The sequence below is a fragment of the Podarcis bocagei genome, assembly GCF_964188305.1.
Source record: "Podarcis bocagei genome assembly, chromosome: 10".
NCBI classification, from domain to species: domain Eukaryota; kingdom Metazoa; phylum Chordata; class Lepidosauria; order Squamata; family Lacertidae; genus Podarcis; species Podarcis bocagei.
Window position 1 is genome coordinate 32,755,711 of NC_138135.1, and position 28,000 is coordinate 32,783,710.

The window sequence follows — 28,000 nt, forward strand, 5'->3', positions numbered from 1 at the left end:
GGCCAGTCTTGACAGACTCTAGGGTTGTGCGCTCATCTCACTCTAGAAGCCGGGAGCCAGCGCTGTCCGCAGACACTTCCGGGTCACGTGGCCAGCGTGACGAAGCTGCTCCGGCGACCGGCACCAGAGCAGCACACAGAAACGCCGTTTACCTTCCCGCTATAAAGCGGTACCTATTTATCTACTTGCACTTAAGGGTGCTTTCGAACTGCTAGGTGGGCAGGAGCTGGGACCGAACGACGGGAGCTCACCCCGCCGCGGGGATTTGAACCACCGACCATGCGATCGGCAAGTCCTAGGCGCTGAGGTTTTACCCACAGCGCCACCCGCTTCCCGCGGGTCAATCCTTAGACAATGCTTATTACACAAGTCTGAAACACAATAATTCTCAACTGTTGTAATCTTATGCAACTGAGCAGTCACCACTTTGACCTGTGATTTATTGTATTTCCTCATGTCATCAGTGAGAAGAAAAGCCCTAGTATTCTCAATATCATTAATTTTACCTTGCTCTTTTTATTAAGAACTGGCCACTAATTGTCAGATTTCGACAACTGACTGGATTGAATTTCATTACTGAGTGCTGAATAGTACAGTAACACACAGCTCTCTTGCAATGCTTGAAATATTGTGACTCCACGCTACAAAGATACAGCATTTCCCTCTCTTCCTTATGTATTCCAGATATATACATGTCTACATAGTATGGGAATTTTTGTGTGGAAGAATTTTGTATTTTGAGAAGATAGGTGATTCTTGCACCTTGCTTATTGGCACATCCTACAGGCCCAGGAAAGCTTATGCTACAAAACATGTTAATCTTTAAAATACCAAAAAGCTTTCTTACTTTTCCTAAAGGTGCAGACTAGATGGAACACCAATATAAAATATTTGTCCATCTAAAGAAACTTAAAATAACTAGATAAAAAACCCTCAAAAGAAATTTAGTCTTTGAGTGCTTGTACAGGTCAGCCTTTTAAGATGTGTTTTAAGAAAGGCACACATTTTTTCTACAAATGTCATGTATTTTAAGTGATTTTAAAATTTGAACTTTAGATTGTCCTAACCTGGCCTGGGACCTGCTGGTGAAGAACAGGTAATAACAATAGCAGTAGCATTATTATTATTGCTTGTCTGCTGGCTTCTCAAAACACTGAAGTCCGTGGGGGCCGTTCAGTTTATTCCTAATAGATAAGAAATGCGAAACCAGGAATACCAGTGCCAAAACAAAAGCGCTTGGGCTGAGTGAGGCTTCACCGATTTACACGACGCCTTTGAGCATTTGGAAATTAGTCCAGACACGTTTCAGTGCCACCTCCTCGCTCTCAAAATGAGGCTGAAAAACAAGGAAATAAAACGTTCTTGGCCTTGGGCGAAAGTCACGGAACGCAAGTATGATTGCTCGATTGCATAAGATTATCACCGCTCAAAGCGATTTATTTCAACCCCGTTTCATCAGCTTTTGCCAGGGATTATCCCGGGCGAGACAATCTGTCTCAGAGACAGAAGTAAATAGAGCAATCCCCCATTCAATCACAAAATGGGTTTGGGGTATTTGATTGGCTTTGGCATATGTACACTCCTTCTTATTGGTCGCCACGATCAAATTCCCGCCTTCTTTTCTCACCTACTCACCTTGGCCGTAATGTTGCTCTCTGATTGGCGGAGGCTCCACTCCCGCCTATTACTTAAATATTTGCCACGATTGGCGAGGAACTTTGTTTATCATGCATTCTTCCTTCCCATTGGCCGCGAGTAGGTAGAAATATAACACCGCCCCGCTCCCACCCGGAGTTTCCAGAATAGAGATAAATAAAAATCCCGGTAGCGCTGCTGCCGCTGCTTTTATTTTCTGAACCAGAGGAACCGCAAAAAGGGTCTTCGAAGGAGGCATATGGCTCATCCATATTAATAAGCTCTAGCTGCGGGTTGTCATAGCAATACAGCAATTACTGTATTAACAGTGCTGCTCCCCGATTGGTCAACAGGGTACTAAATTATTAAGCAGGCCCATCCGGGGGGCGGAGCTCGGCGGGCTTCTCCGGCTCGGTCGACGCAAGGGGTGGGCGGGGCCTATGCTAATGAGGCCGGAGAAGGAGGCCGGGGCTGCCAAGATGGCGACGGAGCGCAGTCGCTCCCCGATGGGGGGCTCGCCGGTGCCGGCCTCGATGTTCGCCCCGGAGCCCGCCTCTCACGGCGGGGCAGTGGCGGCCTCTTCCAGGTTCCACCGCGGCGTCGCGGACTCGGACTGCAGCGAGGACGGCGAGGTGCTCAATGGGGAGCCCGAGCTCGACCTCACCAGCAAGGTAGGCCCGGCGGCCGGGGGGCAGCGGAGACCCAGGGCCCCGCCAGCCCAGACCCCGGTACCTGGCTCCTCCGGTCCCCTTCACGCGCCCGGAGGCAGCTCCGGCACTTCCCTCTCTCTCCGTTCGGTCTGGCGGCGGTGCCTCCCCTTGTCCTTCCGGGCACTTCGTCCAGCCCCCTTTAAGGAGCGCGGAGCGGGTACCCCGGGCCCCTTGCCGACGCTCCCTCCTGAGGCGGCGAGAGGCCGGCTACCCCCTGCGAGTCCTGAGGTACAAGGAGGGCGAGAGTGTCGCCAAGGGGCGACGGCGGCAGCTTCAAGGGTACGGGCTGGTGTACGTGGCACGCGAGAATGGATTCAGACGGGGACGAGAAGGGGGGGGGGCGTAAACAGGCTTACTCGCAAGTAAGCCCCTCCGTTTTCAGTGGGGCTTGCCCCACGTTTAGGCACGTTTAGGATTGCAGCCCAGCCCTGTAAATAATGCCTGCTCAGAAATAAGTTCCATTCATTTCCGCGAAGCTTACTCCCGGTTTAAGCGTAGGTAGGGTTTCAGCTGAAGTTGTTGTTTCCCCGTTTGTAGTTTCCTTAACAACAACAACAACAACACCCTCGTGCTGTGTTAATACAGCCCTTCTAAGTGCAAAGTTCAAGCTCCTCGCTTATCTTTTTAGGGCATTGCTTTAAAAAAAAAAGGTTAAAGTTGAAATTGTTAAACAGGTGCTGTGGGTGAAGTACTGTAAAGGGATAGCCTTTATGTTTTGTAGTACTACCCTAAAGTGCAATAAGGGGCGATGTTTAAACAAAACAATGGGCAGCGATACCTGCATGGCTGTTAGTTAACCTGCTGGATGGGCATCATGTGATGTGCTCAAAAGGGACAAAATCTCAGAGCAGAGTATCCATGAAAAGTGATGATGGGCCATTTTGTAAGTTCAGACATCTGGGGCTGTTGTGCTTTACATTTTTTGTGTGACCTTTGCAGTTGTGGGTAAATGGAAGTCATAGGGGAAAGTGGAGTGGCTTTTCATGTGATCTAACTCAGAATAAACTAGGAGTACCTTGAGTTTATTTTTTGTTTTAAGCCACCACAAAGCAGCATAATATTTTTTACGTTACTAAGGATTTGTTTGATCGACAGTGTTTTTAAAATGAACACACACACACACACACATATATATATATTATACACAGACACACACACATATACATACATACATACACATATACACTTCAGTCTTCTTCACACTGCTTTTGCTAAGCTTTCTGAATTTCCCTTTATACTTTGTGGCTCCTTGGTGTCATATCAACCCTTTTTTATTTCCTCTGTCATAACCCCCCCCCCAAAAAAAGGACTACATTGCATATCTTTTGAGTATAAGCTGAGTCTCATAATTATGAACTCTTTGAAAAACAGTTCATAAACAATTTGAGAGAAAATCATCTACTAGTTAGTGCCAGTGATTTTGGCCCTCTCCCCCATATCAGCATGTTTAACACAGATACCTGGTTTATTTTCAGCTAGTAATGGTGAGCCCAACATCAGAGCAGTATGATAGCTTGCTGCGGCAGATGTGGGAGAGGATGGATGAAGGATGTGGGGAGACCATCTATGTCATTGGACAAGGATCAGGTGAGCATGGTTTCATGATACCACAAGCCAAGCTAAAGATGCTATAGTGGTTTCAGCAGAAACAGCTATTGCTTGAAGTATCGTGTTTGTGGGATGGGACAGTTAGTATATTAGATCTCAAGTGTTAAAAGCCTTTCTTCCATAACACAAATAAATTCATTGGATTATTCCTGCATGCAGCTAATTCTGTGTTGCATGTTGGCCACATATGCCTAGTAGTAACTATTTGCTTTCAGTAAACAATTCTGACCTGCGTTTTGAATAAGTATATCCCATTCAAATGACATGTGGGGTAAAGAAAGGATGTGTTTTAGCTTGTCTGCTATTAAGCCATAATTTGAATGATCTGTTCCAAACCATATGCTCAAGAGCACCACTTTCCCAGAGAGGCTGGCACAGAGATCCCTTTGTTACTGTGCGCTGCTGATGTGTACTATTCTCACAATCCCAGGGTGGTCTCAGTACAGTTATGGCTAAATTCAACCATGAATGATCTGAGCATAATTCTAGCAGCTAGTGAATTGTTTGTTTTCCCCAAACAAACTGTGAATGGTAAACCAAGAGCAAATCTTGGTTACAATAAGTTCACCATTTGTTGAGAGCGAGGAAAACCTCAAGCTTGGGTTTGCATGTAACACTAAGGCCAATGGTTTGGCTCTGAGTAGTGAAACAGCAGCAGAACCAGTGGAGGAACAAAGACGCCACGGTTTTCACTCTGGGTAGCTGCGTGTTTGGTTGTTGTTGCTAATCCCTGGTTTAGCTTAGCATTGCATGCAGTCATGGGTTTTTTCCGTAAAGCAAGTTGAAAATGTTTAGGGCAGTTAATGTTTTTCCTCTAATTGGGGTTTTGGTTTTTTTGGTAGTGCTACATATTTACTTTTGTCTGCTCCCACCACCCAATGTAAAAGATTAAAGGGTGTTTGCTGCCTTTGAAGTGACTGGTGGTTTTGGCATTGGTGTTCTTGGCTCAGGTGATGTCAGTCTGCTCAGTCTTCAAAGAAACGGGTGGGGGGAGGGGGGGAAGTGTAGCAAATGTTAGATTTGCACCACATAAGTTTCTCAACTGTTATCAGCATTTAATGGGTTAGGGTAGGAGGAGTCAACCACACCTTGTGAACTACAGCTCCCATCATCCCTGACCATTGGCTATGGTGGCCGAGCCTGATGGCAACAGTGGTCCAAAACATCTGGAGGGCATCTTGGCTACCTCTAGAGTAGGATGTGGGATTAGGTAATGACCTTCTTGCTGTGTCTTCAACTAATGGAGCCAAGGTTTTGAAGAGGGTAGCACAATTGACTCTCGTACATCCCACCTTTCCTTCCAAACTTTTGAGATGGACGCTGTTTAGCCTGGAGAAATAGGGCTAAATGAACAGTTAAATGCATTGCATTGCATAAGCATTTGAAATTAAAATGGATTCTTCATTTCCTTACCTGGCCCATCTGTGGCAAGACCCTGGTGAGGTTACATTAATGACAAAGTAACTCCTGGTTTGGCAAAACATTTGAAGCAGCTGTTCCTCATTTCTTCCCCATGCCTACATTAGATGGGACTGAGTACGGGCTCAGTGATGCAGATATGGAAGCATCCTACGCCACCGTGAAGAGCATGGCTGAGCAAATAGATGCAGATGTGATCCTCTTGCGGGAGCACCAAGAGGCAGGAGGCAAAGTGCGTGACTACCTGGTGCGGAAGCGGGTGGGTGACAACGATTTCCTGGAGGTCAGGTAAGGAGATAGGTAGAAGGAGTGTTTGTCAGCATGAAGCTCACTCCTGTAACCTGTACACGTAGTGGTGAGAAGCTGGAAACTCTGGTTTGGCTATGGGAGTGACTCTGCCTCTCCTTACTAATTAACTTTCCTTTCCTCTGTGCTTTGTATACAAGCCAGTGGTTAGGATCTTGCGCACATACTTGGCTGATCAAGCAGTATCTGAATGAAAGGATTGCTGTTGTAGGTTTTTGCCCTCTTTGTGCTATGTGTAAGCCTGGATACTTTAGTTGGTTAGAGCATGGTGCTTATAATGTCAAGGTGGCAAGTTTGATCCCTGTACAGGACAGCTTCCTATTCCTGCATTGCAGGGGGTTGGACTAGATGACCCTCAGGGTCCCTTCCAGCTCTAAAATGCTATTCTATGAAACCCCATAGGTCCTGTCTTTTACTCATTTTTAAAGGGTTTATTGATTTCGGCCATAATATCGATTTTGATGCGTGGCAAGAACTATGGAATGTAAACATGAAATTTACGGCTTGTACTGCTTTAAAAGAGAATTTGTGGGAAATGATCTACAGATGGCATCTAACGCCGGTAAAGCTAGCAAGGATGTATAGAACAAAAAATAAGAAATGTTGGAAGTGTGGAGAGGTAGAGGGTGACCTCTACCATATGTGGTGGACCTGTAGTAAAGTGAAGGGCTTTTGGGAACTAATCTATAACGAACTTAAAAAAATCTTTAAATATACTTTCCCAAAAAAGACCTGAAGCTTTTCTACTGGGATTGATTGGAAAGGAAATTGAAAAAAAAGATAAAAAACTCTTTTTATATGCCACGACAGCAGCCAGAAACATGTTAGCTCAGAATTGGAAAACAGACATACAGTAATACCGAATATAATGGACTGGCAGGTTAAAATGATGGACTACGCAGAACTGGCCAGACTATCAGAAAAATTAAGAGATCAGGACGAGCAGAAGTTTCAATAAAATTGGAGTAAATATTTGATGTATATAAGAAACAATTGTAAATCTTTGAAGACACTGGTAGGGTTGGAATAACTCTTACAGTGTGTAGTTGATAATAAGATATATAGAGTACATGATATTAGAACTTTATTTGATACTTACCAAAGAAATGGAGGGAAGTGAGAGGCATGATAGAGCCTAAGTTAAATATGTAACCTTTATATGTGTAATTTATGAGTGTATGTATGTGTACTGAAAATCAACAAAAAATTAATTTGCAAAAAATAATAATAAAGGGTTTATTTCAGAGATTGCACATGACCGATGACATTCTGATGGCTTCCTTTTGCCTTCCTACAGGGTAGCTGTGGTTGGCAATGTGGACGCAGGGAAGAGCACGCTGCTGGGTGTCCTCACCCATGGTGAGCTGGACAATGGACGCGGCTTTGCCCGGCAAAAGCTTTTCCGCCACAAGCACGAGATCGAATCGGGCCGTACTAGCAGCGTGGGCAATGACATATTGGGCTTTGACAGTGAGGGCAATGTAGTGAACAAGCCCGATAGCCACGGTGGAAGTCTGGAGTGGACTAAGATTTGTGAGAAGTCAACAAAGGTCATAACCTTCATTGACCTGGCTGGGCACGAGAAGTACCTGAAGACTACAGTCTTTGGCATGACTGGGCACCTACCTGACTTCTGCATGCTAATGGTAAGCTGTGCCATGGTGGTGGGATGTCAGTAGCAGCAAGGGGCTCTTAACATCCACAGCACTTTCCCATCTTTTTTGTTGGAGAGTTAAGGAATTAATGAAAACAATATAGGCTAGAATTCTCACTGTTATTGTGAACAGGAGCTCAAAAATTAGTTGGCGCCGTGGGCCATGTCACTCTCAGTAAGTGGTGATTTCCTACCATAGAATGTTGGAGGCTTCAAGGTTGGGAACTGTAATGGGATGATTAGCTGCTTGTGCGTAAAATCGTGCTCCCTCAGAGTTTGTGCGGCTCCACAAACCTCTGTGTGTGACAGAGCTCCTCAAACATGTCTGCTCTAGTCACTCGTAGAGTCTGACAGTGGCTGTCTGCGGAAGCGCTTCCAGCAAAGAAGCTCCTTAACGGAAACGCGTCTCCTGGACTCACGGCGTGACAGTTTCCGGCGAGGTGTGGGTCTCCCTATGGGAGACTCAGATACCTCCCCACTGTTCTCGCTGGAAGCGTCTCTGAGCCCTCCCTCCTGCTCGCATTCCCTCAGAGATCCACTCCTCCCCCTGCTGGTTCCTGCTTCAGCTGTTGAGTCTCTTTCTTCCTCCCTGAGCCCCTCCACCACCTGATGCTCCGATGGCAGTTCCCTGACATCCACCTCCCCTCCAGGGCCCCCCTCACCCCCTCCCATTTCCTCTCCTCTGGGAGGTGAAGGGTTAAAACCCCGAAAAGAATCTTCTTCATCTTCAGACGTCTCGAACAATTCCCTCCATCGATCGCCGTCCTGGCTCGCTGAATCCTCCTCCTCTTCGGAATCTGTGAACCCCTCCAACTCCTCTTCTTCGTCGGTGGTGGCAAAGTATTTCCTCCGGAACCTCGCTACAGGCTGAGGTTTACGTGGGAACCTCTGATGAAAAGTTTCTATTAAAACTTCGTCATTGACATCCTCTGCCCTAACCCAGGTGTTTTCCGACTCCGGTTCCCCTTCCCACATTACCAAATACTCTACTTGATCTCCCTTCCACCTGGAATCGAGGATCTCCGCTACATGGTAGCTGTGTTCCTCCTCCTCCATTGCTGGCCCCCTAGTGACCCTCCCTTCTCTGTCCCCTTTATACGGTGACAGCAACGACCTGTGGAAAACTGGGTGCAGCTTCATGTGGTTCGGTAACCGGAGTCTGAAAGCCACTGGGTTGACCTGCTGCATGACTTCAAATGGGCCCAGCCTTTTGGGTCTTAACTTCTTACAACCCCCTTTGAATGGCAACCCTTGGGTTGACAGCCACACCTGGTCCCCCACCCTAATGCTTTCACCTTCCCTTCTGTTTTTGTCTGCCTGCCTCTTATATTCCTCCTTAGCCCTGTTTAAGTTGAGTTGGAGCTGGCGATGGATCGCTTCCATTTCTTCAACGAACTGTTCTGCAGCTGGAACGCTCCAGTTCTCCCCTTCCCCCCCTGGGAAGGCTCTGGGATGGCACCCGTGATTAGCCAAAAAGGGGCTCATCCCCGTGGACACGTTCTCTGCATTGTTGTAGGCAAATTCTGCCAACGCCAGCTTCTCCACCCAATCATTCTCTCTGTCATTCACATAACACCTCAAATATTGCTGGAGAACACCATTAGCTCTTTCCGCCTGCCCGTTGGTTTCTGGATGACGGGCCGTTGAGAAATTAACCTCTACATGCAGTAAGCTCATGAGCTTCCTCCAGAACCTGGAAGTAAATTGTTTCCCTCGGTCTGAAACCACCCTCAAGGGGGCGCCATGCAACCTAAACACATTTTCTACAAACAATTTAGCTGTTTCTTCTGCTGTGACCGCATGTGAGCAGGCTATAAAGTGGGCCATTTTAGTTAACTGGTCTACCACAACCGTGATGGCTGTTTTCCCTCTAGACCTTGGCAGATCAGTCATGAAATCTATTGCCACTGCTTCCCACGGTCTTTCAGGTGTGGGTAGTGGTTCTAATAAACCTGCCGGTGCCCGCCTCTCCCCCTTGGCTCGTTGGCATTGTTCACACCCTCTCACATACTCCCGCACATCTTCCCTGACCTTGGGCCACCAAAATTCCCTGGTAACCAGCCACATGGTTTTGTGTTGCCCAAAATGCCCTGCTGTGGGGCTATCGTGCAGTTGCTTGAGTACCTTCTCCCTCAATTCCCCTTCGGGTATATATAACGCTCCCTTGTAGTACAATGCCCCGTTTCTCTCCTCAAAACCCCCGGGTTTGTCTCCCTCCCTCCTGAGACCCCTGAGTTTGTCCTGGGCGTATTCATCATGCACCGTTCCCTCTACCAATTCCCTTTGCCCCACCAATGTCGCCCCACACACCCAGCGGTCCTCTGGAATGACATGGGTCTCTTCGGGTGCTCCCTCCCCCTCCAAATATTCAGGTTTGCGTGAGAGAGCGTCCGCCCTAACGTTCTCTGGGCCTGGCACGTAACAAATCTCAAAGTTAAATTTGGAGAACTCCTGGGCCCATCTCAACTGCCGTTGGTTGAGCACTCGCGCAGTTCTCCAATACTCTAGATTCTTATGGTCCGTGCACACTTGCACCTTATGTTGTGCACCAATTAGCAGGTGCCTCCATTTCCGGAAAGCCTCATGAATAGCAAGAAGTTCCCGGTCGTACACCGTGTAGTTCCTCTCGGATTTGTTCAGCTTTCGCGAAAAGAAGGCACACGGTCGCCACTCTGACTCCTCCTTCCCCGGCTGCAGAAGAAGCACCGCCCCTATGGCTCTGTCAGATGCGTCTGTTTCGACCCTCAGCTTCTTTTGTAAGTCCACATGCAGAAGTTGTTCTTCAGAGGCGAAGGCCCTTTTCAGTTCCTCAAACGCTCGCTCCGCCTCCGCCGTCCATACAAACTTCTTTTTACTGCTGAGACAGTCCGTAATGGGCGCCGTCAGGTGGGCGAAGTTTCGGATGAACTTACGATAAAAGTTTCCAAACCCTAGGAACCTCTGCACATCCTTCTTGGTTTTGGGTGTTTTCCATTCCAGCACTGCCTGCACCTTGCCGGGATCCATGGCCAATCCCTTGTCTGACAGGCGGTACCCCAGGAATTCCACCTCCTTGGTATGAAACTGACACTTCTCCAGTTTCACCCACAGCCTGTTGGCTTGCAGCCTGCTCAACACTTCTCTGACGTCTCTCACATGTTGCTCCTCATTCTCCGAATACACCAACACATCATCTAGGAAGGCAACGCAATTCTTGTAGAGCAAAGGACCCAGTACGTGGTTCATAAAAGATTGAAAGCACGCTGAGCCTGCTTGTAATCCAAAAGGCATAACGAGATATTCAAATGCCCCCAAAGGGGTAAACATGGTGGTTTTCCATTCATCCCCTTTCCTTATACGTATCAGGTTGTACGCCCCCCTTAGATCCAGCTTTGTAAAAATCTTTCCCTTCCTCACCCTGGTCAAAATATCATCAATCCTGGGCATAGGGAAAGCCACTGGTTCTGTCACTGCATTTAACCGCCTGAAATCACATACAAGTCTCGGCTTGTCCGTGTGCTTTTTATCCACAAAAAACACTGGGCTACCCCCCGCTGCTTTGGACTCTCTGATGAAGCCTCTCTTCAGGTTCTTGTCAATGAACTCTCGCAACTCCTGCATTTCTCTGTCTGACATGGCATACAACTTGCCCACAGGAAGCTGTGCTCCAGGGAGTAAATTGATCTGGCAATCAAAGGGCCTATGCGGGGGTAGTTGGTCAGCTTCCTTCTCGCTGAACACGTCGCTGAGATCTGCATACTGTGGTGGTACCTTCACCTTCTCCATTACTTCAGTCCCTGCTAGGGTGGCTTGGGCCCCTGCTGAACCCTTTTCCCCTTTGCAGTGTTCTAAGCAATGTGCTGAACCAAAGGAAACCACTCTTTGATGCCAGCCCACCAGCGGATCATGTAGCGCTAGCCAGCTCATTCCCAAAATAATGGGAGCGCCTCCCAAGGTGGCCACATTAAACGCTATCAGTTCTGTGTGCCTTGCCACCCTCATTATCATTGGGACGGTCTGCAAGCTGACTCCTCCTCCCAACAACTCCCTGCCATCGATCGTGGTCACCTGCAGGGGGTTGCTTAAAGGGATCGTCTGTATCTGGTGTTCAGCAGCAAACTCCTTGCTCATAAAATTGCAGGAGCTGCCTGAGTCCAACAGCGCCTTTATTTTTAGGGGGTGTCCATTTTGCAGCTCTAGCGACACTTCAATCACTAGAGCAGGTTGAGGAGCTTCTGGCACGGGCACTTTCACTGCTCTTTGGCCTGGCTGCAGTGCCCCGACTGTGGCAACCAGGCGTTGGCTTTTACCTGCTCTGTTTCTCCCTGCTCTCCTCCCTCAACAGCTCCCACCATCCCTTGCCATTCCTTCCTCTGGGGGCAGACTCTGGCAAAGTGGCCTGGCTGTTGGCAGAGATAGCATTTCCGGGCGCCCTTTCCCTCCTTCTTAGGCCCTCACTGGGTTTTGAAAATGCGCGCGCGCGCGCTGTTCCGATTTCCATCGGCTCTGCCGGCGGGAAAGCTGGCTCAGGAATGTCTGGAATGCGGAACTCCTTCCAACGTTCCCCTCTCCCTTCCTGCCTCTCCAAGGCTCTTGCCTCCTGACGCGCTCCTATGGTCAGCGCAGATTTGGTCAGCTGATCCATAGACACCGCCCTGGGGCTCCGGGACAGCTCGTCTTTCACAGCCGAAGAAAGACCTTCTTCAAATAGCATCTGAATGGGTGCCGCCGATAAATCCCAACCCAATCTGTGAACCAGCATGGTAAACTCAGTCCAGTACTCACGGACAGATCGGCTTCCCTGCTTGCAAGCCATTAGCTGTCTGCGCACCACCCCTTCCTCAATATCGCTGGAAAACATGATATCCATTGCACGAAAGAACTTCATCGTGTCCTTTAGGACGTCATTGTGCGTTGCCATTAGGGGTCGAACCCAGTCCCGCGCCCCTTTCTCAAGATGCCCAATTACGAAAGCAACTCGCGATTCCTCATCAGGGAACTCATCAAACTGCACATTAATGGCATATTGCATCTCTGTCCTAAAGGCATGGTAATCCTTGGGGTCCCCCCCAAACTTCTGCACCAATCCTGGTACCTTTCTGGGGAATTGAGTGGCTCTCCCCTTCTTGTCTGCATCCTGAGCCCTTCTCTCCTCAAGCCTCGCCGTCTGCAGCGCAAGTTGGACTTCCAACGCTCGGTATCTTTCTTCCAAGCTTGGACCAGCTCCAACCCCTGCTCCTCCGGTTCCGGCTGGGTCGCTCATGATGCTTTCTCCTGCACAGGCAGCGTACAGAGACTGTCAGACTGCTGTAATGGGATGATTAGCTGCTTGTGCGTAAAATCGTGCTCCCTCAGAGTTTGTGCGGCTCCACAAACCTCTGTGTGTGACAGAGCTCCTCAAACATGTCTGCTCTAGTCACTCGTAGAGTCTGACAGTGGCTGTCTGCGGAAGCGCTTCCAGCAAAGAAGCTCCTTAACGGAAACGCGTCTCCTGGACTCACGGCGTGACAGTTTCCGGCGAGGTGTGGGTCTCCCTATGGGAGACTCAGATACCTCCCCACTGTTCTCGCTGGAAGCGTCTCTGAGCCCTCCCTCCTGCTCGCATTCCCTCAGAGATCCACTCCTCCCCCTGCTGGTTCCTGCTTCAGCTGTTGAGTCTCTTTCTTCCTCCCTGAGCCCCTCCACCACCTGATGCTCCGATGGCAGTTCCCTGACAGGAACAAACTGCTTGGAGGACTGTTTCTTGCGGTTCACCATGTTCCTCTTTTGCCTATCTGAGGGTGATTGATGGCCTATGTTAAGGATTGAACTGAGTTCTCCATTCATGCTCATGCATCAGATACGGGTGCAAGCTTCTACATAAGTAAATGCTCTAAGCAAAAACACCATGAAGTTCAGAAAAGTTCTTTCTGAAGTGCCCCCTGCCCATGTGTCAGGGTGTCAAAGATATTGTCATGTGTGCAAAGCATTCAAGGTTTGGTACCTATTTCCAGAACTTAATTTGACATTTGTCCTTGCTGGTCTCCCCCACTCTCCCAGCAGCAGCAGCAACAACAAAAAAATTTTCTGCACTGTAAGGACACCTAATTCTGCCATAGTGGCTTAACACAACTTGTCTCAGGTTCTATCTGTATCAGTGGATTTATTTCCGCAACCATGAGAGGCAAACTATTCCTCCCACTGTGGCACATTCCTGTGTTGGTTTTGGAGTATGTGTGCTTCAGTCACATAAACAAAGAATTCTCAGATTTATTGGCAAGTACGGTAGTCTAAACTGCAGACAGGTGCTTCCTTGTGAGGAGATGAAGTGGTATAGAAATTCTTTAGCTTAGTTTTCTGTTCGTGGGTCAGTATCCCATATCAACCTTTCTTATCAATAAGAGCCACAGCCTGCCACTTGATGACATGCTTGCAGAATGACATTAAGGGGTAGCTGATACACTCTGAGATAGTGGCTCAGTTGGGACATTGTTCCCAGGTTCATCAACCATGGTATATGTCAAGAAAAGGAAAACCTGTGGCCCTCCAGATGTTGTTAGATTCCCAAGTCCATTCGCCCCAGCCAGCAAGGTTGGTGGGTGGTGATTAGTGAGGTGAGGTGAGGTGAGAATATTCTCCGGAGAATATTCTCAAGAATGAGAATATTTTTGACAATATTCTCTGCTAGAAAATTCTCTGGAGAATATTTTCCATGAACTGTAAATTCTAATGTAAGAACCAGTTTTACAACCCACATTAAAAAAATTAGTAAATAATAAGTCAAGCTGTGATATTGCCAGTGTAAATAATGAATAATGATTTTTTTGATCCAGTTACATTACTGGGCATTGTGTCATTCACCATTGGCAGTTCTGAAATGTGAGCTACAGAAAACCTTTTTTTTTTTTTTAGTTTTAAAAATGCTATTCATTTAATTTTATGAATATTTGGATTTGTATGTATTTCAACTATTTGTAACAGCCTTTTTTCTATTTTGGTGTGACCTTATTCTTAGCAATTCTATACCCTTGGCCATAAGTGTGATTTTTTAAATTTTTTTTTACAGAAAGTAGCTTTAATGCTTTCTACACTTAAAAGTACCTAGGCCTATACAATTATGTGTAACAGCATGTGAGGTGGCCTTGATTTAAACAGCTGACTTTTCTATATTTTTATTCAGTGCCAGTAACTGGTTTTTGCAATGCCATTCAATGGTACAATATTTTCATTAATCAAGAATATTCTCGAGAATATTCTCCAAAAGATTGTTCTCGAGAATTTAACATCACTAGTGGTGATGATGAGAGTTGGAGTTCAAGAGCGTCTGGAAGGTCACAGGTTTCCTATCTCTAGATTGTGATGCTAGATTATTTCCCAGTTTTGTTAATTGGCATTAAACCAGAGTTCCCCAGTTTGGGGTACGGGGAACACCCATTTTAGGCACGACCTATATGTGTGCGACCGTGCACATGCACACAGCACCAGCCCTGGGAGTGACCAGGAAAGATGTCATCAAAATGGGGGGGGGGCAGGGCGTTTCCATTGCATGTGATTTCATGCAAGCTTGCAATGACCCGGAACATAACCCCCCCCCCCCAAATCGGGGGTTGGCTGTAATTGAGAATTCTGGCTTGATACAAGCCAGGAGCTTTGTGGTGAAGCTGGCATGTGATGTGAGGAAGAAGAGTTAGGGAGGAGTGCTTGGCCCCAATGCTAGTCCCTGACTTCATAAGCCAGGGAGGCTGGGAACATCATCGGAACAGTGTCACTGGCTTCCCTACATGAAAACAGAGAAGTAGAGTTCTAGTTATGACACTTATTTTGGAGCAGACTATACTAGCCATTCTTGGCAATGCTAGGAGAAGCAGGTAGTGGGCATGCACCCACAAGAAGGCTAGCTCTGACACAATGTCACCTGCAAATGCAATGGTTTTTTAAAAGTGATTTTGTGATTGGCATGAACTGGGAAAAGTTTAGTTGATAGCCTATTCCACCGTGGCTTTTCCTGAGAGGATTCTGGGAATAGGACCCAGGATTCCTCTTCCATCTGTTCTTGACATTATCCTGGTGAAGCAGCAGGAAATAAGCCTTTCTGGTTTACTTTGCACACCATGGAACATACCAGAAACGTTATTCCAAGAGTGGCAAGTGCTAATGTCTGAATTAGCTCTTACTTTATTGTAAGAGCACTGGGTTTCTGTCCAATGCTGTGTGAGCAGAACTCCTGCAACCGTCTGGAGCAGGTTTTGAAGCTATCCAAGGGGGCTGAATTGGGAGGAGAGGAAAGAGAAGCTCTGTTGCCCAAATAGAAGTCTGTTGCGCTAGTGGGACAACAGTATTAGATAGAACCATTGCTCTCATAATTTATTAAAAATTGACCTCTTGCCTTTCTCTTGTGGCGTATCTGCATTACGCTGCCCAGCAAAGTCGCAGCCATATATCTAGACAGAGACTTAAAATTCTGCCTTCCTCCCCCACTCCCCACTTCATTGTGCTTTTCCTTGATACAGGTTGGCAGCAATGCAGGAATTGTTGGGATGACCAAGGAGCACCTGGGCCTTGCATTGGCGCTCAACGTCCCAGTCTTTGTGGTGGTGACCAAGATTGACATGTGTCCTGCCAACATTCTCCAAGGTATTTGCCTGTAAACTGCCCTGTGATTGTGGGGTGAAGGGTGGTATATAAATAAAATAAACTGAAGATGGCGCAAACAGCTTCTCCTGTGAAGTGTTTGCCATCTGTTTTGGTAGTGTGTCTTCAGACTCTACTAAGGAGCCGTTTAAGCAAACTCTTCTTTCTAGCCATCTCCAATTCCTGGCTTTCATTGCTTCTTACTCGTTGAGACTTATTTGACGTACAATTTTTTCTCTCTGTAGCTGGTCTCTTAAAACTGTCATGTCAGCAGTTCTAAAACAATTGTTTTGCAACAGTGAAGCTGCTCAAAAGCAATGTTTTGACTTGTGTTCTTCCCCAACTGCTGTAAATAAGATTATGGGAAAGAGAAGGCAGCTGAGAGTTAGACTTTTTGCATCTGTTCACTTCCTGGTTCTTAGGGTCATGAAAGAACCAACTAGTGTAGCCTGTTCCCCACAGGGCCCAACACGGTGCTTCCTGAAACAAAAGCAGCAACTCTTTCCTGCTGTTTCTCCTCCTGCAACTGATGTTCAGTTACACGATATCCCTGAACACTGAGAAACCGTTTAGCTATTGTCACCAATAGCCATAAACTGTGCAACCAAAACGAGTGCTTAGGAAATATTATTGCCTTTTCCCTTGTATGTAATTATGCACTTCCAAAAAAAGAGGTCCACAAAGATGATCACTAGTGGCAGATGCTGGGCATCAGATAGAAAAGGAATGCACTTTGGGACTACACAGTGGAAAGCGAGAGAGCAAATGGTTTGCTACCAAGCTCATTCAAAATGTGCGGGCTCCTGTTCAAGAGACCCCTGTTTTTCTGGTACTGCAGTTATTGGCTTTTCTGTTACTTGCTGCATAAGATGACCGAGGAACCTCTGCAATGTGCAGCTAGCACTGTGGTAGAAAATGGAAATTTGAGAATTGGTCAGGTGGACTTAGCATTCGGGATGCTTCAAAGTGAGCGCTTTTAAAATGTGTACGTGATGTTGCATACATCTTAGCACCCATCTTTCATGTGCACATCTTGTTTTTCACTCCTCATCATAACAGTAAGCATTTGTGGGGAAATCGGTTTATTCTGGCAAAGACAAGCTCTTGTCTTAGAGGAGCATCTAGCACAACATGCAATTAGACATGGAATCCACCACCAGGGGCAAATTTTGAGACAAGGGTTTGGCTAGAATTGGACATCTTTTCAAAGCTCTGGTAGCACTGCTAGCTTTGTAAACAAACAAAATGAAACCACCAATTCTCAAGCAAAAAACACATCCTAGTCTTTCTTGTGAAAACGATAGCCTTCCAGTCATAAGATTCCATGGTTTCCCTGCAGGCTTCCTGAAAGTGAAACAGGATGTGTAGTACAGAAAAGCCTATGCAAATTTCTGGATTGTATGTAATGTTTTGACAGCTTCTTAGTAGCAATACTGAACTTATTTCTCGCTCTGAGGCTTACCGTATTTTTCGCCCCATAAGACGCACTTTTCCCCCTCCAAAAATGAAGGGGAAATCGGGGTGCGTCTTATGGGGCGAATGCCTGCAAGCCTCGCGCGCCCGGCAGGAGGTCCGACCGGGTGCGCGAGGCTTGGGGCGGCAGCCTGTCGCCCGAAGCACGGGGAGCCCTCTGGAGGGCTCCCCCTGCTTCGGGCGAGTGTCTGCAAGCCTCGCGCACCCGGCAGGAGGTCCCGCTGGGTGCGCGAGGCTTGGGGCGGCAGCGGACTGCTTGCGCGCACCTAGAAGCTTGGGGCGGGCTGAGCTCAGCTGGCCCCAAGCTTCTCGGTGCGCGCAAGCAGTCCGCTGCCGCCCCAAGCCTCCCGCACCCGGCAGGAGGTCCCGCTGGGTGCGCGAGGCTTGGGGCGGCAGCGGACTGCTTGCGCGCACCTAGAAGCTTGGGGCGGGCTGAGCTCAGCTGGCCCCAAGCTTCTCGGTGCGCGCAAGCAGTCCGCTGCCGCCCCAAGCCTCCCGCACCCAGCGGGACCTCCTGCCGGGTGCGGGAGGCTTGGGGCGGCAGCGGACTGCTTGCGCGCACCGAGAAGCTTGGGGCCAGCTGAGCTCAGCCCGCCCCAAGCTTCTAGGTGCGCGCAAGCAGTCCGCTGCCGCCCCAAGCCTCGCGCACCCAGCGGGACCTCCTGCCGGGTGCGGGAGGCTTGGGGCGGCAGCGGACTGCTTGCGCGCACCGAGAAGCTTGGGGCCAGCTGAGCTCAGCCCGCCCCAAGCTTCTAGGTGCGCGCAAGCAGTCCGCTGCCGCCCCAAGCCTTGCGCACCCAGCGGGACCTCCTGCCGGGTGCGGGAGGCTTGGGGCGGCAGCGGACTGCTTGCCGGCACGCAGAAGCTTGGGGCGCGCTGACCTCAGCTTGCCCCAAGCTTCTGGATTAGCGCAGCGCACCTGGGGGGGAAATAAATTTTTTTCCCTTTATTTCCCCCCCTAAAATCTAGGTGCGTCTTATGGGCCGGTGCGTCTTATGGGGCGAAAAATACGGTAGCTTGACAACTTCTACAATTAGAATAGCGGTGGAAATTCAATACATACTAGCTGTAATAGCTGGCTTGCTTTTCAGATCAATATCCTGGTGCCCACCAGATGCATTTACTATGGCTCCCATCATCCTTGGTTGATATGGCCAATGGTCCATAATGGGGGGGTGGTAATCCAGAAATCTGGAGGTGTCAGACTGGGGAAGGTTTGTCAATGTGGTCAACATCCAGACATGGACAGAGAAAAGATCTGTTAAGGGCACAAGAAGCCCCATATTACAACCTCTAAAGCCCAATTTCACTAACCCTTTTGTGTCAAAGACTCCTGCATGTTCTCTTATATGTTATTGATACTTAAATAGCTTTCCTTTTAAATTTAAAATCTGTAACGATATCCCAGCTTGCTCACACATACATACAAACTTGGGGCAAAGAAAGTACACCCTCTCTGAATTCTGTGGTTTTACATATGAGGACATACATTGGACCCTCGGGTTACGTTAACTTCAGGTAACGTAATTTTCAGGCAGCGAACACGGCAAACCCGGAAGTGGGTTTGGCACTTGCGTGTGCGCAGAAGCACTCTTTGCGCAGAAGCGCTTTGCACCGCTGCATGCATGCGCAGAAGCGGTCCTCCGGTTACGAAATTTTCGGGATATAGCCAGGCCTCCGGAACGGATCCCGTTCGTAACCAGAGGTACCACTGTAATAAGGTCCGTTTCTTAGAAGGTCTTAAAATTAGGTAAATAAACTAAGGCACTAAAGTTGAATGCAAGAAAGGGCATATTGATCTAGTCCTCTCCATTTTATTCATCAAGAAACCCTGAAGCTGTTGCAACGACTTCTGAAGTCCCCAGGATGCAGAAAGATCCCTGTCCTGGTCCAGAGCAAAGATGATGTCATCGTTACTGCCTCCAACTTCAGCTCAGAAAGGTGACAGAAATGAAAACAAAGTGGACCACTCTTTGTCTCCTTAGAACATGGGCTTTGAACTTTGACCCCAAGACTCTTCTGGGATGATAATTGGTTGGGAGCACAAACAGGTCTTTTCTAGTTGCAGTATAAGGAATTTGTAACAGAGATGTGGAATATGTTTACAAGCTTAAATAGCAAGGATCCTGAATTGGTGGGATCTGCGCCTTTAGCTCTGTTGGGCAGGTTCAAAACAGATTATCCAGGTTTCTGGGCAAGAAATGCATGCGAAGAGGTGAAGATGGATGGTAGAAATGGCCAGGACTGGAGTTAAAATGGACTTCAGGAATCATCTTTCTTTTTGCCACATATATTAGTTTGTTTTTCTTGCCAGTGAGTGGGGAAATGCCAAGGTCAAATTCTAATGAAACCATGTGGAGTTGTCTCTGTTGCTTTGAATCCATTTCTGTCATCCACAGTTGGTGCAAGGATGAAAGCAAGCAGAGGACTTAGGAGGATGGGGGGTGAGGGCTAGGAGCAGAAAATGAATGGCCCTGCTTGTGTGTAGAGGCTGAAGCAAATGGCCTTGCAAGAAGTCTGGCCAGGAGTCTGCTGCTGATCTATTGCATGAGACACCCTCCCTGCCGCTGCCGCAAAATGTGGATGCCATGTGTATGGATCAGAAGATAAGCCATACTGGAAAGCTGGGAGAAATGAAGGAAGTGAACAGTTGCATGAGGTTGGCAGCTAGCATTGTGTTAGGTCTGTCCTTTTCTTGAAATATCCTGGACAACTGATGATGGTTGGCATGTCTGCTGGACCATTCTCTTAATGGCTTGGTCCCAGCTGCTGATGAGAGAGGGAAAGAGAGTAAAATTGTAGGAGCTAAAAATGTAAATATTACATCTGATCTAACTAGAGCGTGTGATCTAAAAGGAAGCTGACCATGCAAGATGACTCTCCAGTTGAGTGGGCACTTCTGCTGCCATCGCAGAAAAAACAGAAGTAGATATAAAGTTATTTAACTGAATGTCGCTAGTGTTAAGAGTACTACAGCTAGTACTTTCCTGTAGGGAATTTTCCTTCCGATACTGAGCATGCCAACCAGCACCTGTGATGTCTTGCAAGTATTAAGATCAACCTAACTTAGAACTGTGAATAACTCATATGTTCTTATTCTCTTCTCTTCCAATTAGGATGTGCCCAATATTCCAGATTTCCAATGTCACCGGTGAGAACCTGGAATTGCTTAAGATGTTTCTCAATCTCCTGTCTCCAAGGACCAGTTACAGGGAAGAGGAACCTGCAGAATTCCAGATAGATGACACTTACTCTGTTCCAGTAAGGAGAGTGGTGCTGAGAGTCTCACTTCAGTCTAATTTTTTTCCACGAGGAGGAAGGAATGGGGATGTTGGCTTGATTCTGCTGTTGCTCTACCATTGTGACTAATTCATTTGCCTTTTGCACTTCTCCCTGATGCAGGGTGTAGGGACAGTGGTGTCTGGGACAACACTAAGAGGCCTGATCAAGTTAAATGACACCTTGCTGCTCGGCCCAGACCCTCTGGGTAACTTCTTGCCCATTGCTGTGAAGTCCATCCACCGCAAGCGCATGCCCGTCAAAGAGGTTCGAGGAGGACAGACTGCCTCCTTTGCTCTGAAGAAGGTGAGTGTGGACTTCATTGGCCAAGGGTATTCCATTGCTTTTCTGCTGGGAGAAAATGAGGGTTTTTTGGGAAACTGCCAGTGCAGTTATGAGAATGTTTACTTTGAGACTGCACAAAAAGTAAAGCTAGTTGCATTGGGCCATAAGAAAAAGTCCCAAAATCTACATGAGGGCAATCCCTAATGCTATAAAATAACATGCAAGCTTTTAAGTTCTGTAGAAATCTTTATCAGACTAGATGGGAAATAAAATAGGGTTGTGGGGAAAGAGAATATTAGGGCTGGTTTTTGAGCTGCCTTAATGGTGTCATTTCGTCACAGTTTTAAGGTAGAATGTGGGAGGAGATAGCGGACAATCAGATGGGGTTCTGTTAGGTGCTTGGTTGATTTCCTGTTGCACCCAGAACTGCTGAGGAGAAACATATGGTGGCTGGTACTTCATGTTTGGGACATATGAAATCCAGCTGTTAATCACATCTGTCTTCATCCTTGGGCAATGGTACCAAGTCCTTCTGCATTCAGATGTGGTTTTCTCCCTAGTCATTGTTTTTAGCATTGCAACTTCTCAGGCTTAATATATGGAGCTGAGAGCAGGTTTTATTTGCAAAGGCATGCTAGGACTAAACTTGTCTAAAGGCAGCAGTGGACATTGTGCTTTTAAGTGAGTCATTTGTTTGGCAGAGAGAAAGCCAAAGGAATACTTTCACTATTGCATCCCAACTTCTCTACATCCATGAAGGATGGACATTTGTAATTTCTGCATCATTTAGGCAACATAAGTGTGTCTGTGACTGAAGTTTGTCCTCATAGGGGATGAAGGAAGGACAGCGTGTAGGAAAATCTGATAACATCCCTTAAGGATAGCAATTTTGTGCTGACCAAAACCATCCCTTGAAGTTTTTTTCTTTTGAAATTATTTCATTCTCATGTTTCTCCCAACACCTTTGTAAAACTCATGCTCAGCAGTATGTTCAGCTGGATGGGCATCCCATTCCATCCCAAAATAGTCTTATCTAGGCTTTCATCTGTAAAATGCTAGGAAAATATATAGATTTCTTCTTTTTAAAAAATCAGTCTAAGTGAATTAATTACTAAATTATGCTTTAAAATTGTTGCACTTCCAGATCAAGCGCTCCTCTATCCGGAAAGGCATGGTGATGGTGTCTCCCCGATTAAATCCTCAAGCGTCTTGGGAATTTGAAGCTGAGATTCTGGTTCTGCATCATCCTACCACCATAAGTCCACGTTATCAGGCGATGGGTATGTGTAGGGTTTTTTTGTATCCCTTACACACTCCTCCTGCTTTGGCCCTGGGTATTGAATTAATTTGTGGTTGCGTCATTTAAGTTCTGATACCGACAAATTTACGAGGAGCAGCAACCACAAGAGGATGGCTGAAAGAGAAAGCAATTCCTTGTGGATCAAATTTGGGAAGTGATAGAAGGCTCTTATGGGATCTGTCACCAGGGGCGCTTGACTTGCACCTTCATCAAAATCCCACTTGAGCTATGGGTTCAGTGGATAGCTATAGAAGAATTGCACTTGGCCTCTGTAGCCTTCCCTATAGAAGTTATGAGGCATGGTGGTAGGGCTGGCTTGCTGAGCAGATTAGAGGTAGGTACGTAGATTATCTTCTGACGTTGCCTCTCTGCTGGAAATTGAATATACAGTACCTGATGACAAACATGGATTCGTAAGGTGTTTGTATTGTGAATTTAGCGGCATCTGCATGCAGCAGCATAGCTGGTGGCAGTTCAGGGTATCCTGTGCTACTGAGATTTGTCCGCTTGTTGCAGTTTGAGTGCCAGTGAGAATCTTACTGTTCACAGTGCATTGTGGCAGCATCCGCCAGACAGCCACTATCCTCAGTATGGACAAAGACTGTCTACGCACAGGAGACAAGGCGACCGTGCACTTCCGCTTCATCAAGACCCCGGAGTACCTGCACATAGACCAGCGGCTGGTTTTCCGTGAAGGGCGTACCAAAGCTGTGGGTACCATCACCAAGGTAATAGAGCTTTTGGGGTACAATAGGACATAGGTTCTCAAAGTTTGTGCATGCCATAAGTACAGTACTACAGACACCTCCCTTCCCTCTAGTTAGTTACTGAAAACCCTAGCTTCTTGATAGATGATGATGGGGAAGTTGCTTGGTTTATCAGAATTTTCATACCTTCCTTGAAACCATGTCATATGCACTAGTGGCTCCGTTCTCCTTTTCCTTTTCATTTTTCCCTGTCTTTAGGATAGGAGTGAGCATTGCTAGTTGATTTAAAAACAACAACAAAAACCCCAACCTTAAACCCAGACTTGCATATAACCCTGCTAGACAGAACAAGCTTTCTTTCTCTTCCACTAATTCCTGTATTCCCTTACTGAATGGGGATTATTGTTCATCTGTGCTCCCCCCTTTAAACCATATGTTTCTCAAATGGCCAAGTTTTTTTAATACTTGCCAAACTTTTCTGCCAGCCCGGCCACCTAGTCTGTGCTGTGAAGGCCTTGCTTCTTTTCTGGGTGAAGGGCAAGTTGCTTGGCATTCAAGTTGTTTCTTCCCATCTCTATAAATTACTTTTTTTTAAAGATCTTGGGAACTTTGTGGGACCTGGTTGTTGACAGAAAGCAGTTTCATGCATGTCCTGGGTTAAAAATAATAATGAAAGGAGACTATTTTCATCCTGACTTGGCGCATGGCCCAGCGAGGCTTAGATGTTGTTATCACACCTCTGCTTTACCTACCTGCCCTACTGCAGATAATAAGAGACATGAAACAGAAAAGTGCTTAAAGAACAGAGAGGAAATTGTTGTCACTAGCCTTCCCACTGCAGAGGAAGTGGGAGATAAAGAGAGCTGTGCGGGTGTGAATGAGATTTGGTGTGTTGCTGTTTGCGTGCACCATTCACAATATAAAAACACAAAGATACACAACATTGTAACAAACAAAACAATACATACAAACCAGTTCAAAAGGCCATAGAATGTTTAATTAGCGGAATAAGAGGAATGGTTTCCCTTAGCGCTTAAATATGTGCAATGAAGGTGCCAGGTGAGCCTCCCTGGGGAAGAGCATTTTCTTTCCACATATTGAAGTCCTGTTTAATGTCAAAGGTGAACTTTGCTTAAACCAACTCTGTGCTTAAAATGAAAGCAACAACACAAGCACAATTCTGTTTTTTGCCTCTACCATCCTTTCGACTGGCAGTTACTCCAGACCACAAATAACTCTCCAATGAACTCCAAGCCTCAGCAGATCAAGATGCAGTCCACGAAAAAGGGGCCCCTGACCAAGCGAGAGGAAGGGGGAGCCCAGGCTGGCATGGCGACGGCGAGTCCCACAGTGGCAGATGATGCGGTTTCGCTGGGAGCAGCCCCCTCAGCACCTTCGAGCGCCCAACAGCCTCAGGTATGCAGAACAGCCTGTGCCCTCCCTCCTATTCCAAAGTTATCTTTCATGGCTTCTTAAGCTTTTTGTAGTAAACATGCCTACCTTTTAAGGTGAGCCAGATTTCACCTGCTATCTCCTAGTCCTGTGCCTGAATACTAGTGAGTGGCTGGCTGTGAAGTGGTTTTAGGAAGGGAGGATGGTGAGAACCTTGCCAAGTGGGCAGAAACAGCAGGCCTGGCCTGGTGTGAGGCCCTGGGCAATTGCCCCTGCTTGCCCATAACTGTATTGTTAACTTTCCCCATTGGAGCCCTGCTGCTGTTCTGAAGCTTATCGGTTGGGCTTTCCTTGTGCATGTCTTTGCTGTGTGCGGTAAGGATATGTAGAGCTCAAAGAAGGACCTCTTGCGCAGTTGTGCACATGCTGTCGAAGGACCTCCTTGACCAATGACAGAGCTGTTTCATGGGGCATCTGGCTGATGAACCTTTGAAATGAAGTTCTTTCTGCTGAAGTGAAATCTTAGTCTCAGTTCCTTTGCTCTTTTGTTTTTCACTTTGGTGTATTTTAAGTGTGTGTTGGCATTATTCTGAGACTCCTGAAACTGGAGGGGTGAGGTTTAAATGCTGCAATTGCAAGCATCAGCTACGATGATAATTGTAGCAAAGAAATGCTCTTTTATACATATGTTACAGGGTGCCCTCTAAAAATCAGACTGAAAGAATCTGAGCTGCTTTCTTGCTTTGCATCTTGGGTGTAAATGTGGCTTCTTGGTGCCCTTGCTGTACTCTCTTCTCCAAAGTTTGTCTGGGGGGGGGCAAAGTCTGTCATAGCCTCTGTCTATATCACTGGTGCTTTGTTTCCTCTCTTGCTGTGCTCACTTGGTGGCAGTTTTTAAGGGACTGCTCTCCCCTCTGCTGATCTTTGTCCAACATCTTGGATGTCTGCTGCCTTCTGCTCACCTATGCTTCTCTTTCCTTGCTGCTTTCCTTCAGCCTGCCCTGGATGAAGAGCCCCACAACCGAGAGGGCAGCAAGGTACTTCTGCATCCTCTGTTGCTTTGACTTGATTGCCTTGGGGAGAAAAGGCCACCCTTGCAAGACATCCCCCTCCCCTCCAAAGTCTTACAATTTTCCTTTTGGAATTCCTGCTTGCTTTGGTAGAAGCCTGGCCTATTGCAAAGGTGCTCATAGGACCAGAAAGGACAAAGACAACTTCACTTCTTTCCTTCCCCCAGGGATGGGAGACCAGTGGCACTCCAGATGTTGGACTATAACTTCCAGCATACTTTGCCATGAGTCAAGCATCTGGGGGACCGCGGGTTCCCTACCCTTGCCTTTTACTTCTGGATACGGTTGGTTGACACTGTCCATTCCCACTCCTCTTGTTCAGTTTAGGGCTGAGAGGTTCAGATCCTGCCTTCCCCACCTTGCCCTTACCTGAGCGCTCTTTTTATCTACCCGCAGGTGAAGACTGGAGGAGGTGGCCGCCGACGTGGAGGGCAGCGCCATAAAGTGAAGTCTCAAGGGGCTATTGTGACTCCTGCTGGTGGCTGCTGAACATCGTTTTTAATCACTGCGGAATTCGCACCCTCCCCTTCTTCAACCCAAAAACCCAGAGCAGCCTAACCAAAATCCATCCCAGCTGATCTGCTACTGTGGAACTTCTCCTCCTCCTCCTCCCCTCCTGGAGAGGAGCCACCGGGGGGACGCAGGGTTTACAGTTTAAGCTAACGAAGGTGACAAAAGCACACGTGGGACTGACCAGCTGCCGCCTTCTCCCTTTTTACCCCCCCCCCCCCGCCCAAACATTTTGTACATCGTGAGCTCTTAGTCATGATTTTTTATTAGTTTTTATTATGGTGGATGTTTGTGTGTGGTATGCGTGCGGATGAAGAATCGGGAGGATCTAGGTATACAGAGTAAAGTAACTGCCTCCTCTTCTCTTCCCCACCCTGTCATATATATATTTTTGAAACTGACCCTGTGTCTGTGGTCTGCAATCAAGAATTCCTGAAATCCCATTCATACAAGTATGAATATGCTAGTTGGTTCGGAAGAGGTAGGAATTCCCTCCCTTTCACACCAGTCAAACTGCGTGAGCCCTGGGCGGCCTCCTTTAGCTTAAAGTACCAATGCCTGCAATTGGTAATCGACATGAAGGAACACACACACACACACACACACACACACACACACACACACACTCCAGCAGCATCCCAAAAGCTGGATTGATATGAGATCCTAGATCTCATAATTATGCACTTGTAAGCTTACTTTAAAAGCGAGACTTGTGGGAGGAGGTGTAGCAGGCCACAAAAGCACTGGTGGCTTTGGTGTAAAGTCAACAAATTGATTTCACACAATCCTTTTTGGGCCTTGTGTTCAAAACCTACTATTTTTCTTGCAGTCAGTCATGGGTGCGTGCATATTCTGAATCCTGCCATATCTGGTTTTCTAACCAGCTACGTCAGATTGGGGAAAGGGAGAGACATTGCAAGTTGGCTTCTTCTGACTCACCCATTTCTTCCCCGTGGTATCCAAGTGTATCTTTAAAGGCAGTGTTTCCTTCCCCTCCTCAAGAACTGACACTGTCAGTGGGCGACTTCTCCCTGCATATTTGTGTAATGCAAGAATTCATTTCTCCTCATTAGGGAAATGGGTGTTGCTGCCTGTAAGTGGGCATGGGCCTCTTAGTGTCTAGAAGCCAGCTTGCACCCCTCATTTCAGCCTCTCCTCAGAATCATAACTGTCGTGGGTTTAGACACACTCACTGTGTAAAAGCAGGAAGAGGTTTACTGGAGCCAGCTCTGAGCTGTGCTTTTAAATTTGGACACATGTTCAGGATTTTATAACTTTGATACACATTTGCTGCTTCTTTTTGAGGCACTTATTCTGAATTGACTTTTAACTGGCATCATGTTTTTATTTAAAAACAAAAACCAGGTTTGTAGTTCACTGGTTTGTAGCTTTTAAAGTCTCTCCCCATGTCTCTCATATTGCTGTCTGCAACATCATCCTAACATTTTTGAATGGCTGGAGTTTCCCGGAAGCTAAGAGTGAACACTGATGAGTAGGTAGGCATGGCTTATGGTCTACTTTCTTGCCTGAAACTTTGTGGGCAGCATCCTAAGCAGTGACAGTATTAATAACACTCTTGGGGAGAGAATGGAGCGTGCTGTGGCTAAAGGAAGACGGCAGCCTGTATCACTTGGTGCCTTGGGCGCCCAGTAGCGATATCCACCTCATGGCCTTCTATTTCCAAGGGAAGTGGAGACCTTGGTGTGGTGTCCTTTTTTATTTTTTCTTCTCCTTTCATTCCTTAGTTCTGAAAGAGGAATGTGCAGTGCTGAAGTTTTCATTATAAAAAAAAAAAGCCACATGGTGCTGTGTTCTGTTTTGTGACCAGCATTTAAAGACTACTGAGGCTGGCATGATGTAATAATAATAATAATAAAAAGAAAGGTTTGTTTAAAGTTTTAAAATTAAATGGCTTTGTTGTTTGTCAGTTCTTACAACTGTAGAAGGAATGAAGCAGTGACTGTGTTGGTACCTCTGAATCTGCATGTGTCAGAGGGGAGGCTTAGATGTTTTCAAGCAGGCATCATGCAAAGCTGAAGCTACTCCTTGAGATCAGGGCTGGC

At 47.0% G+C, this 28,000-nt stretch overlaps 1 protein-coding gene across 2 annotated transcripts; it reads left to right on the forward strand.

Moving 5' to 3' along the window:
* Window positions 1–2,078: 2,078 nt before the first annotated feature.
* GTPBP1 (GTP binding protein 1) lies at window positions 2,079–27,846 on the forward strand. Of its 2 annotated transcripts, XM_081211079.1 has the most exons (13): window positions 2,079–2,306; window positions 3,821–3,932; window positions 5,480–5,660; window positions 6,976–7,324; window positions 15,801–15,924; window positions 19,221–19,335; window positions 20,511–20,655; window positions 20,797–20,979; window positions 22,103–22,238; window positions 22,808–22,986; window positions 24,181–24,381; window positions 25,353–25,394; window positions 25,824–27,846. In XM_081211079.1, exons 1-13 carry the CDS (start codon window positions 2,082–2,084, stop codon window positions 25,914–25,916), a joined length of 2,085 nt encoding a protein of 694 aa, XP_081067205.1. In that variant the 5' UTR covers window positions 2,079–2,081; the 3' UTR covers window positions 25,917–27,846. The 2 variants fall into 2 exon arrangements, with proteins under 2 accessions (XP_081067205.1, XP_081067206.1); XM_081211080.1 differs by lacking the exon at window positions 25,353–25,394 and having other exon boundaries at window positions 2,080–2,306.
* Window positions 27,847–28,000: the final 154 nt, after the last annotated feature.

Coding starts and splice junctions, on each gene's coding strand:
- GTPBP1 (XM_081211079.1), top strand. CDS start 2,082: ATGAGGCCGGAGAAGGAGGCCGGGGCTGCCAAGATGGCGACGGAGCGC. Junction 2,307..3,820: donor AGCTCGACCTCACCAGCAAG/GTAGGCCCGGCG, acceptor GTTTATTTTCAG/CTAGTAATGGTGAGCCCAAC. Junction 7,325..15,800: donor CTGACTTCTGCATGCTAATG/GTAAGCTGTGCC, acceptor TCCTTGATACAG/GTTGGCAGCAATGCAGGAAT.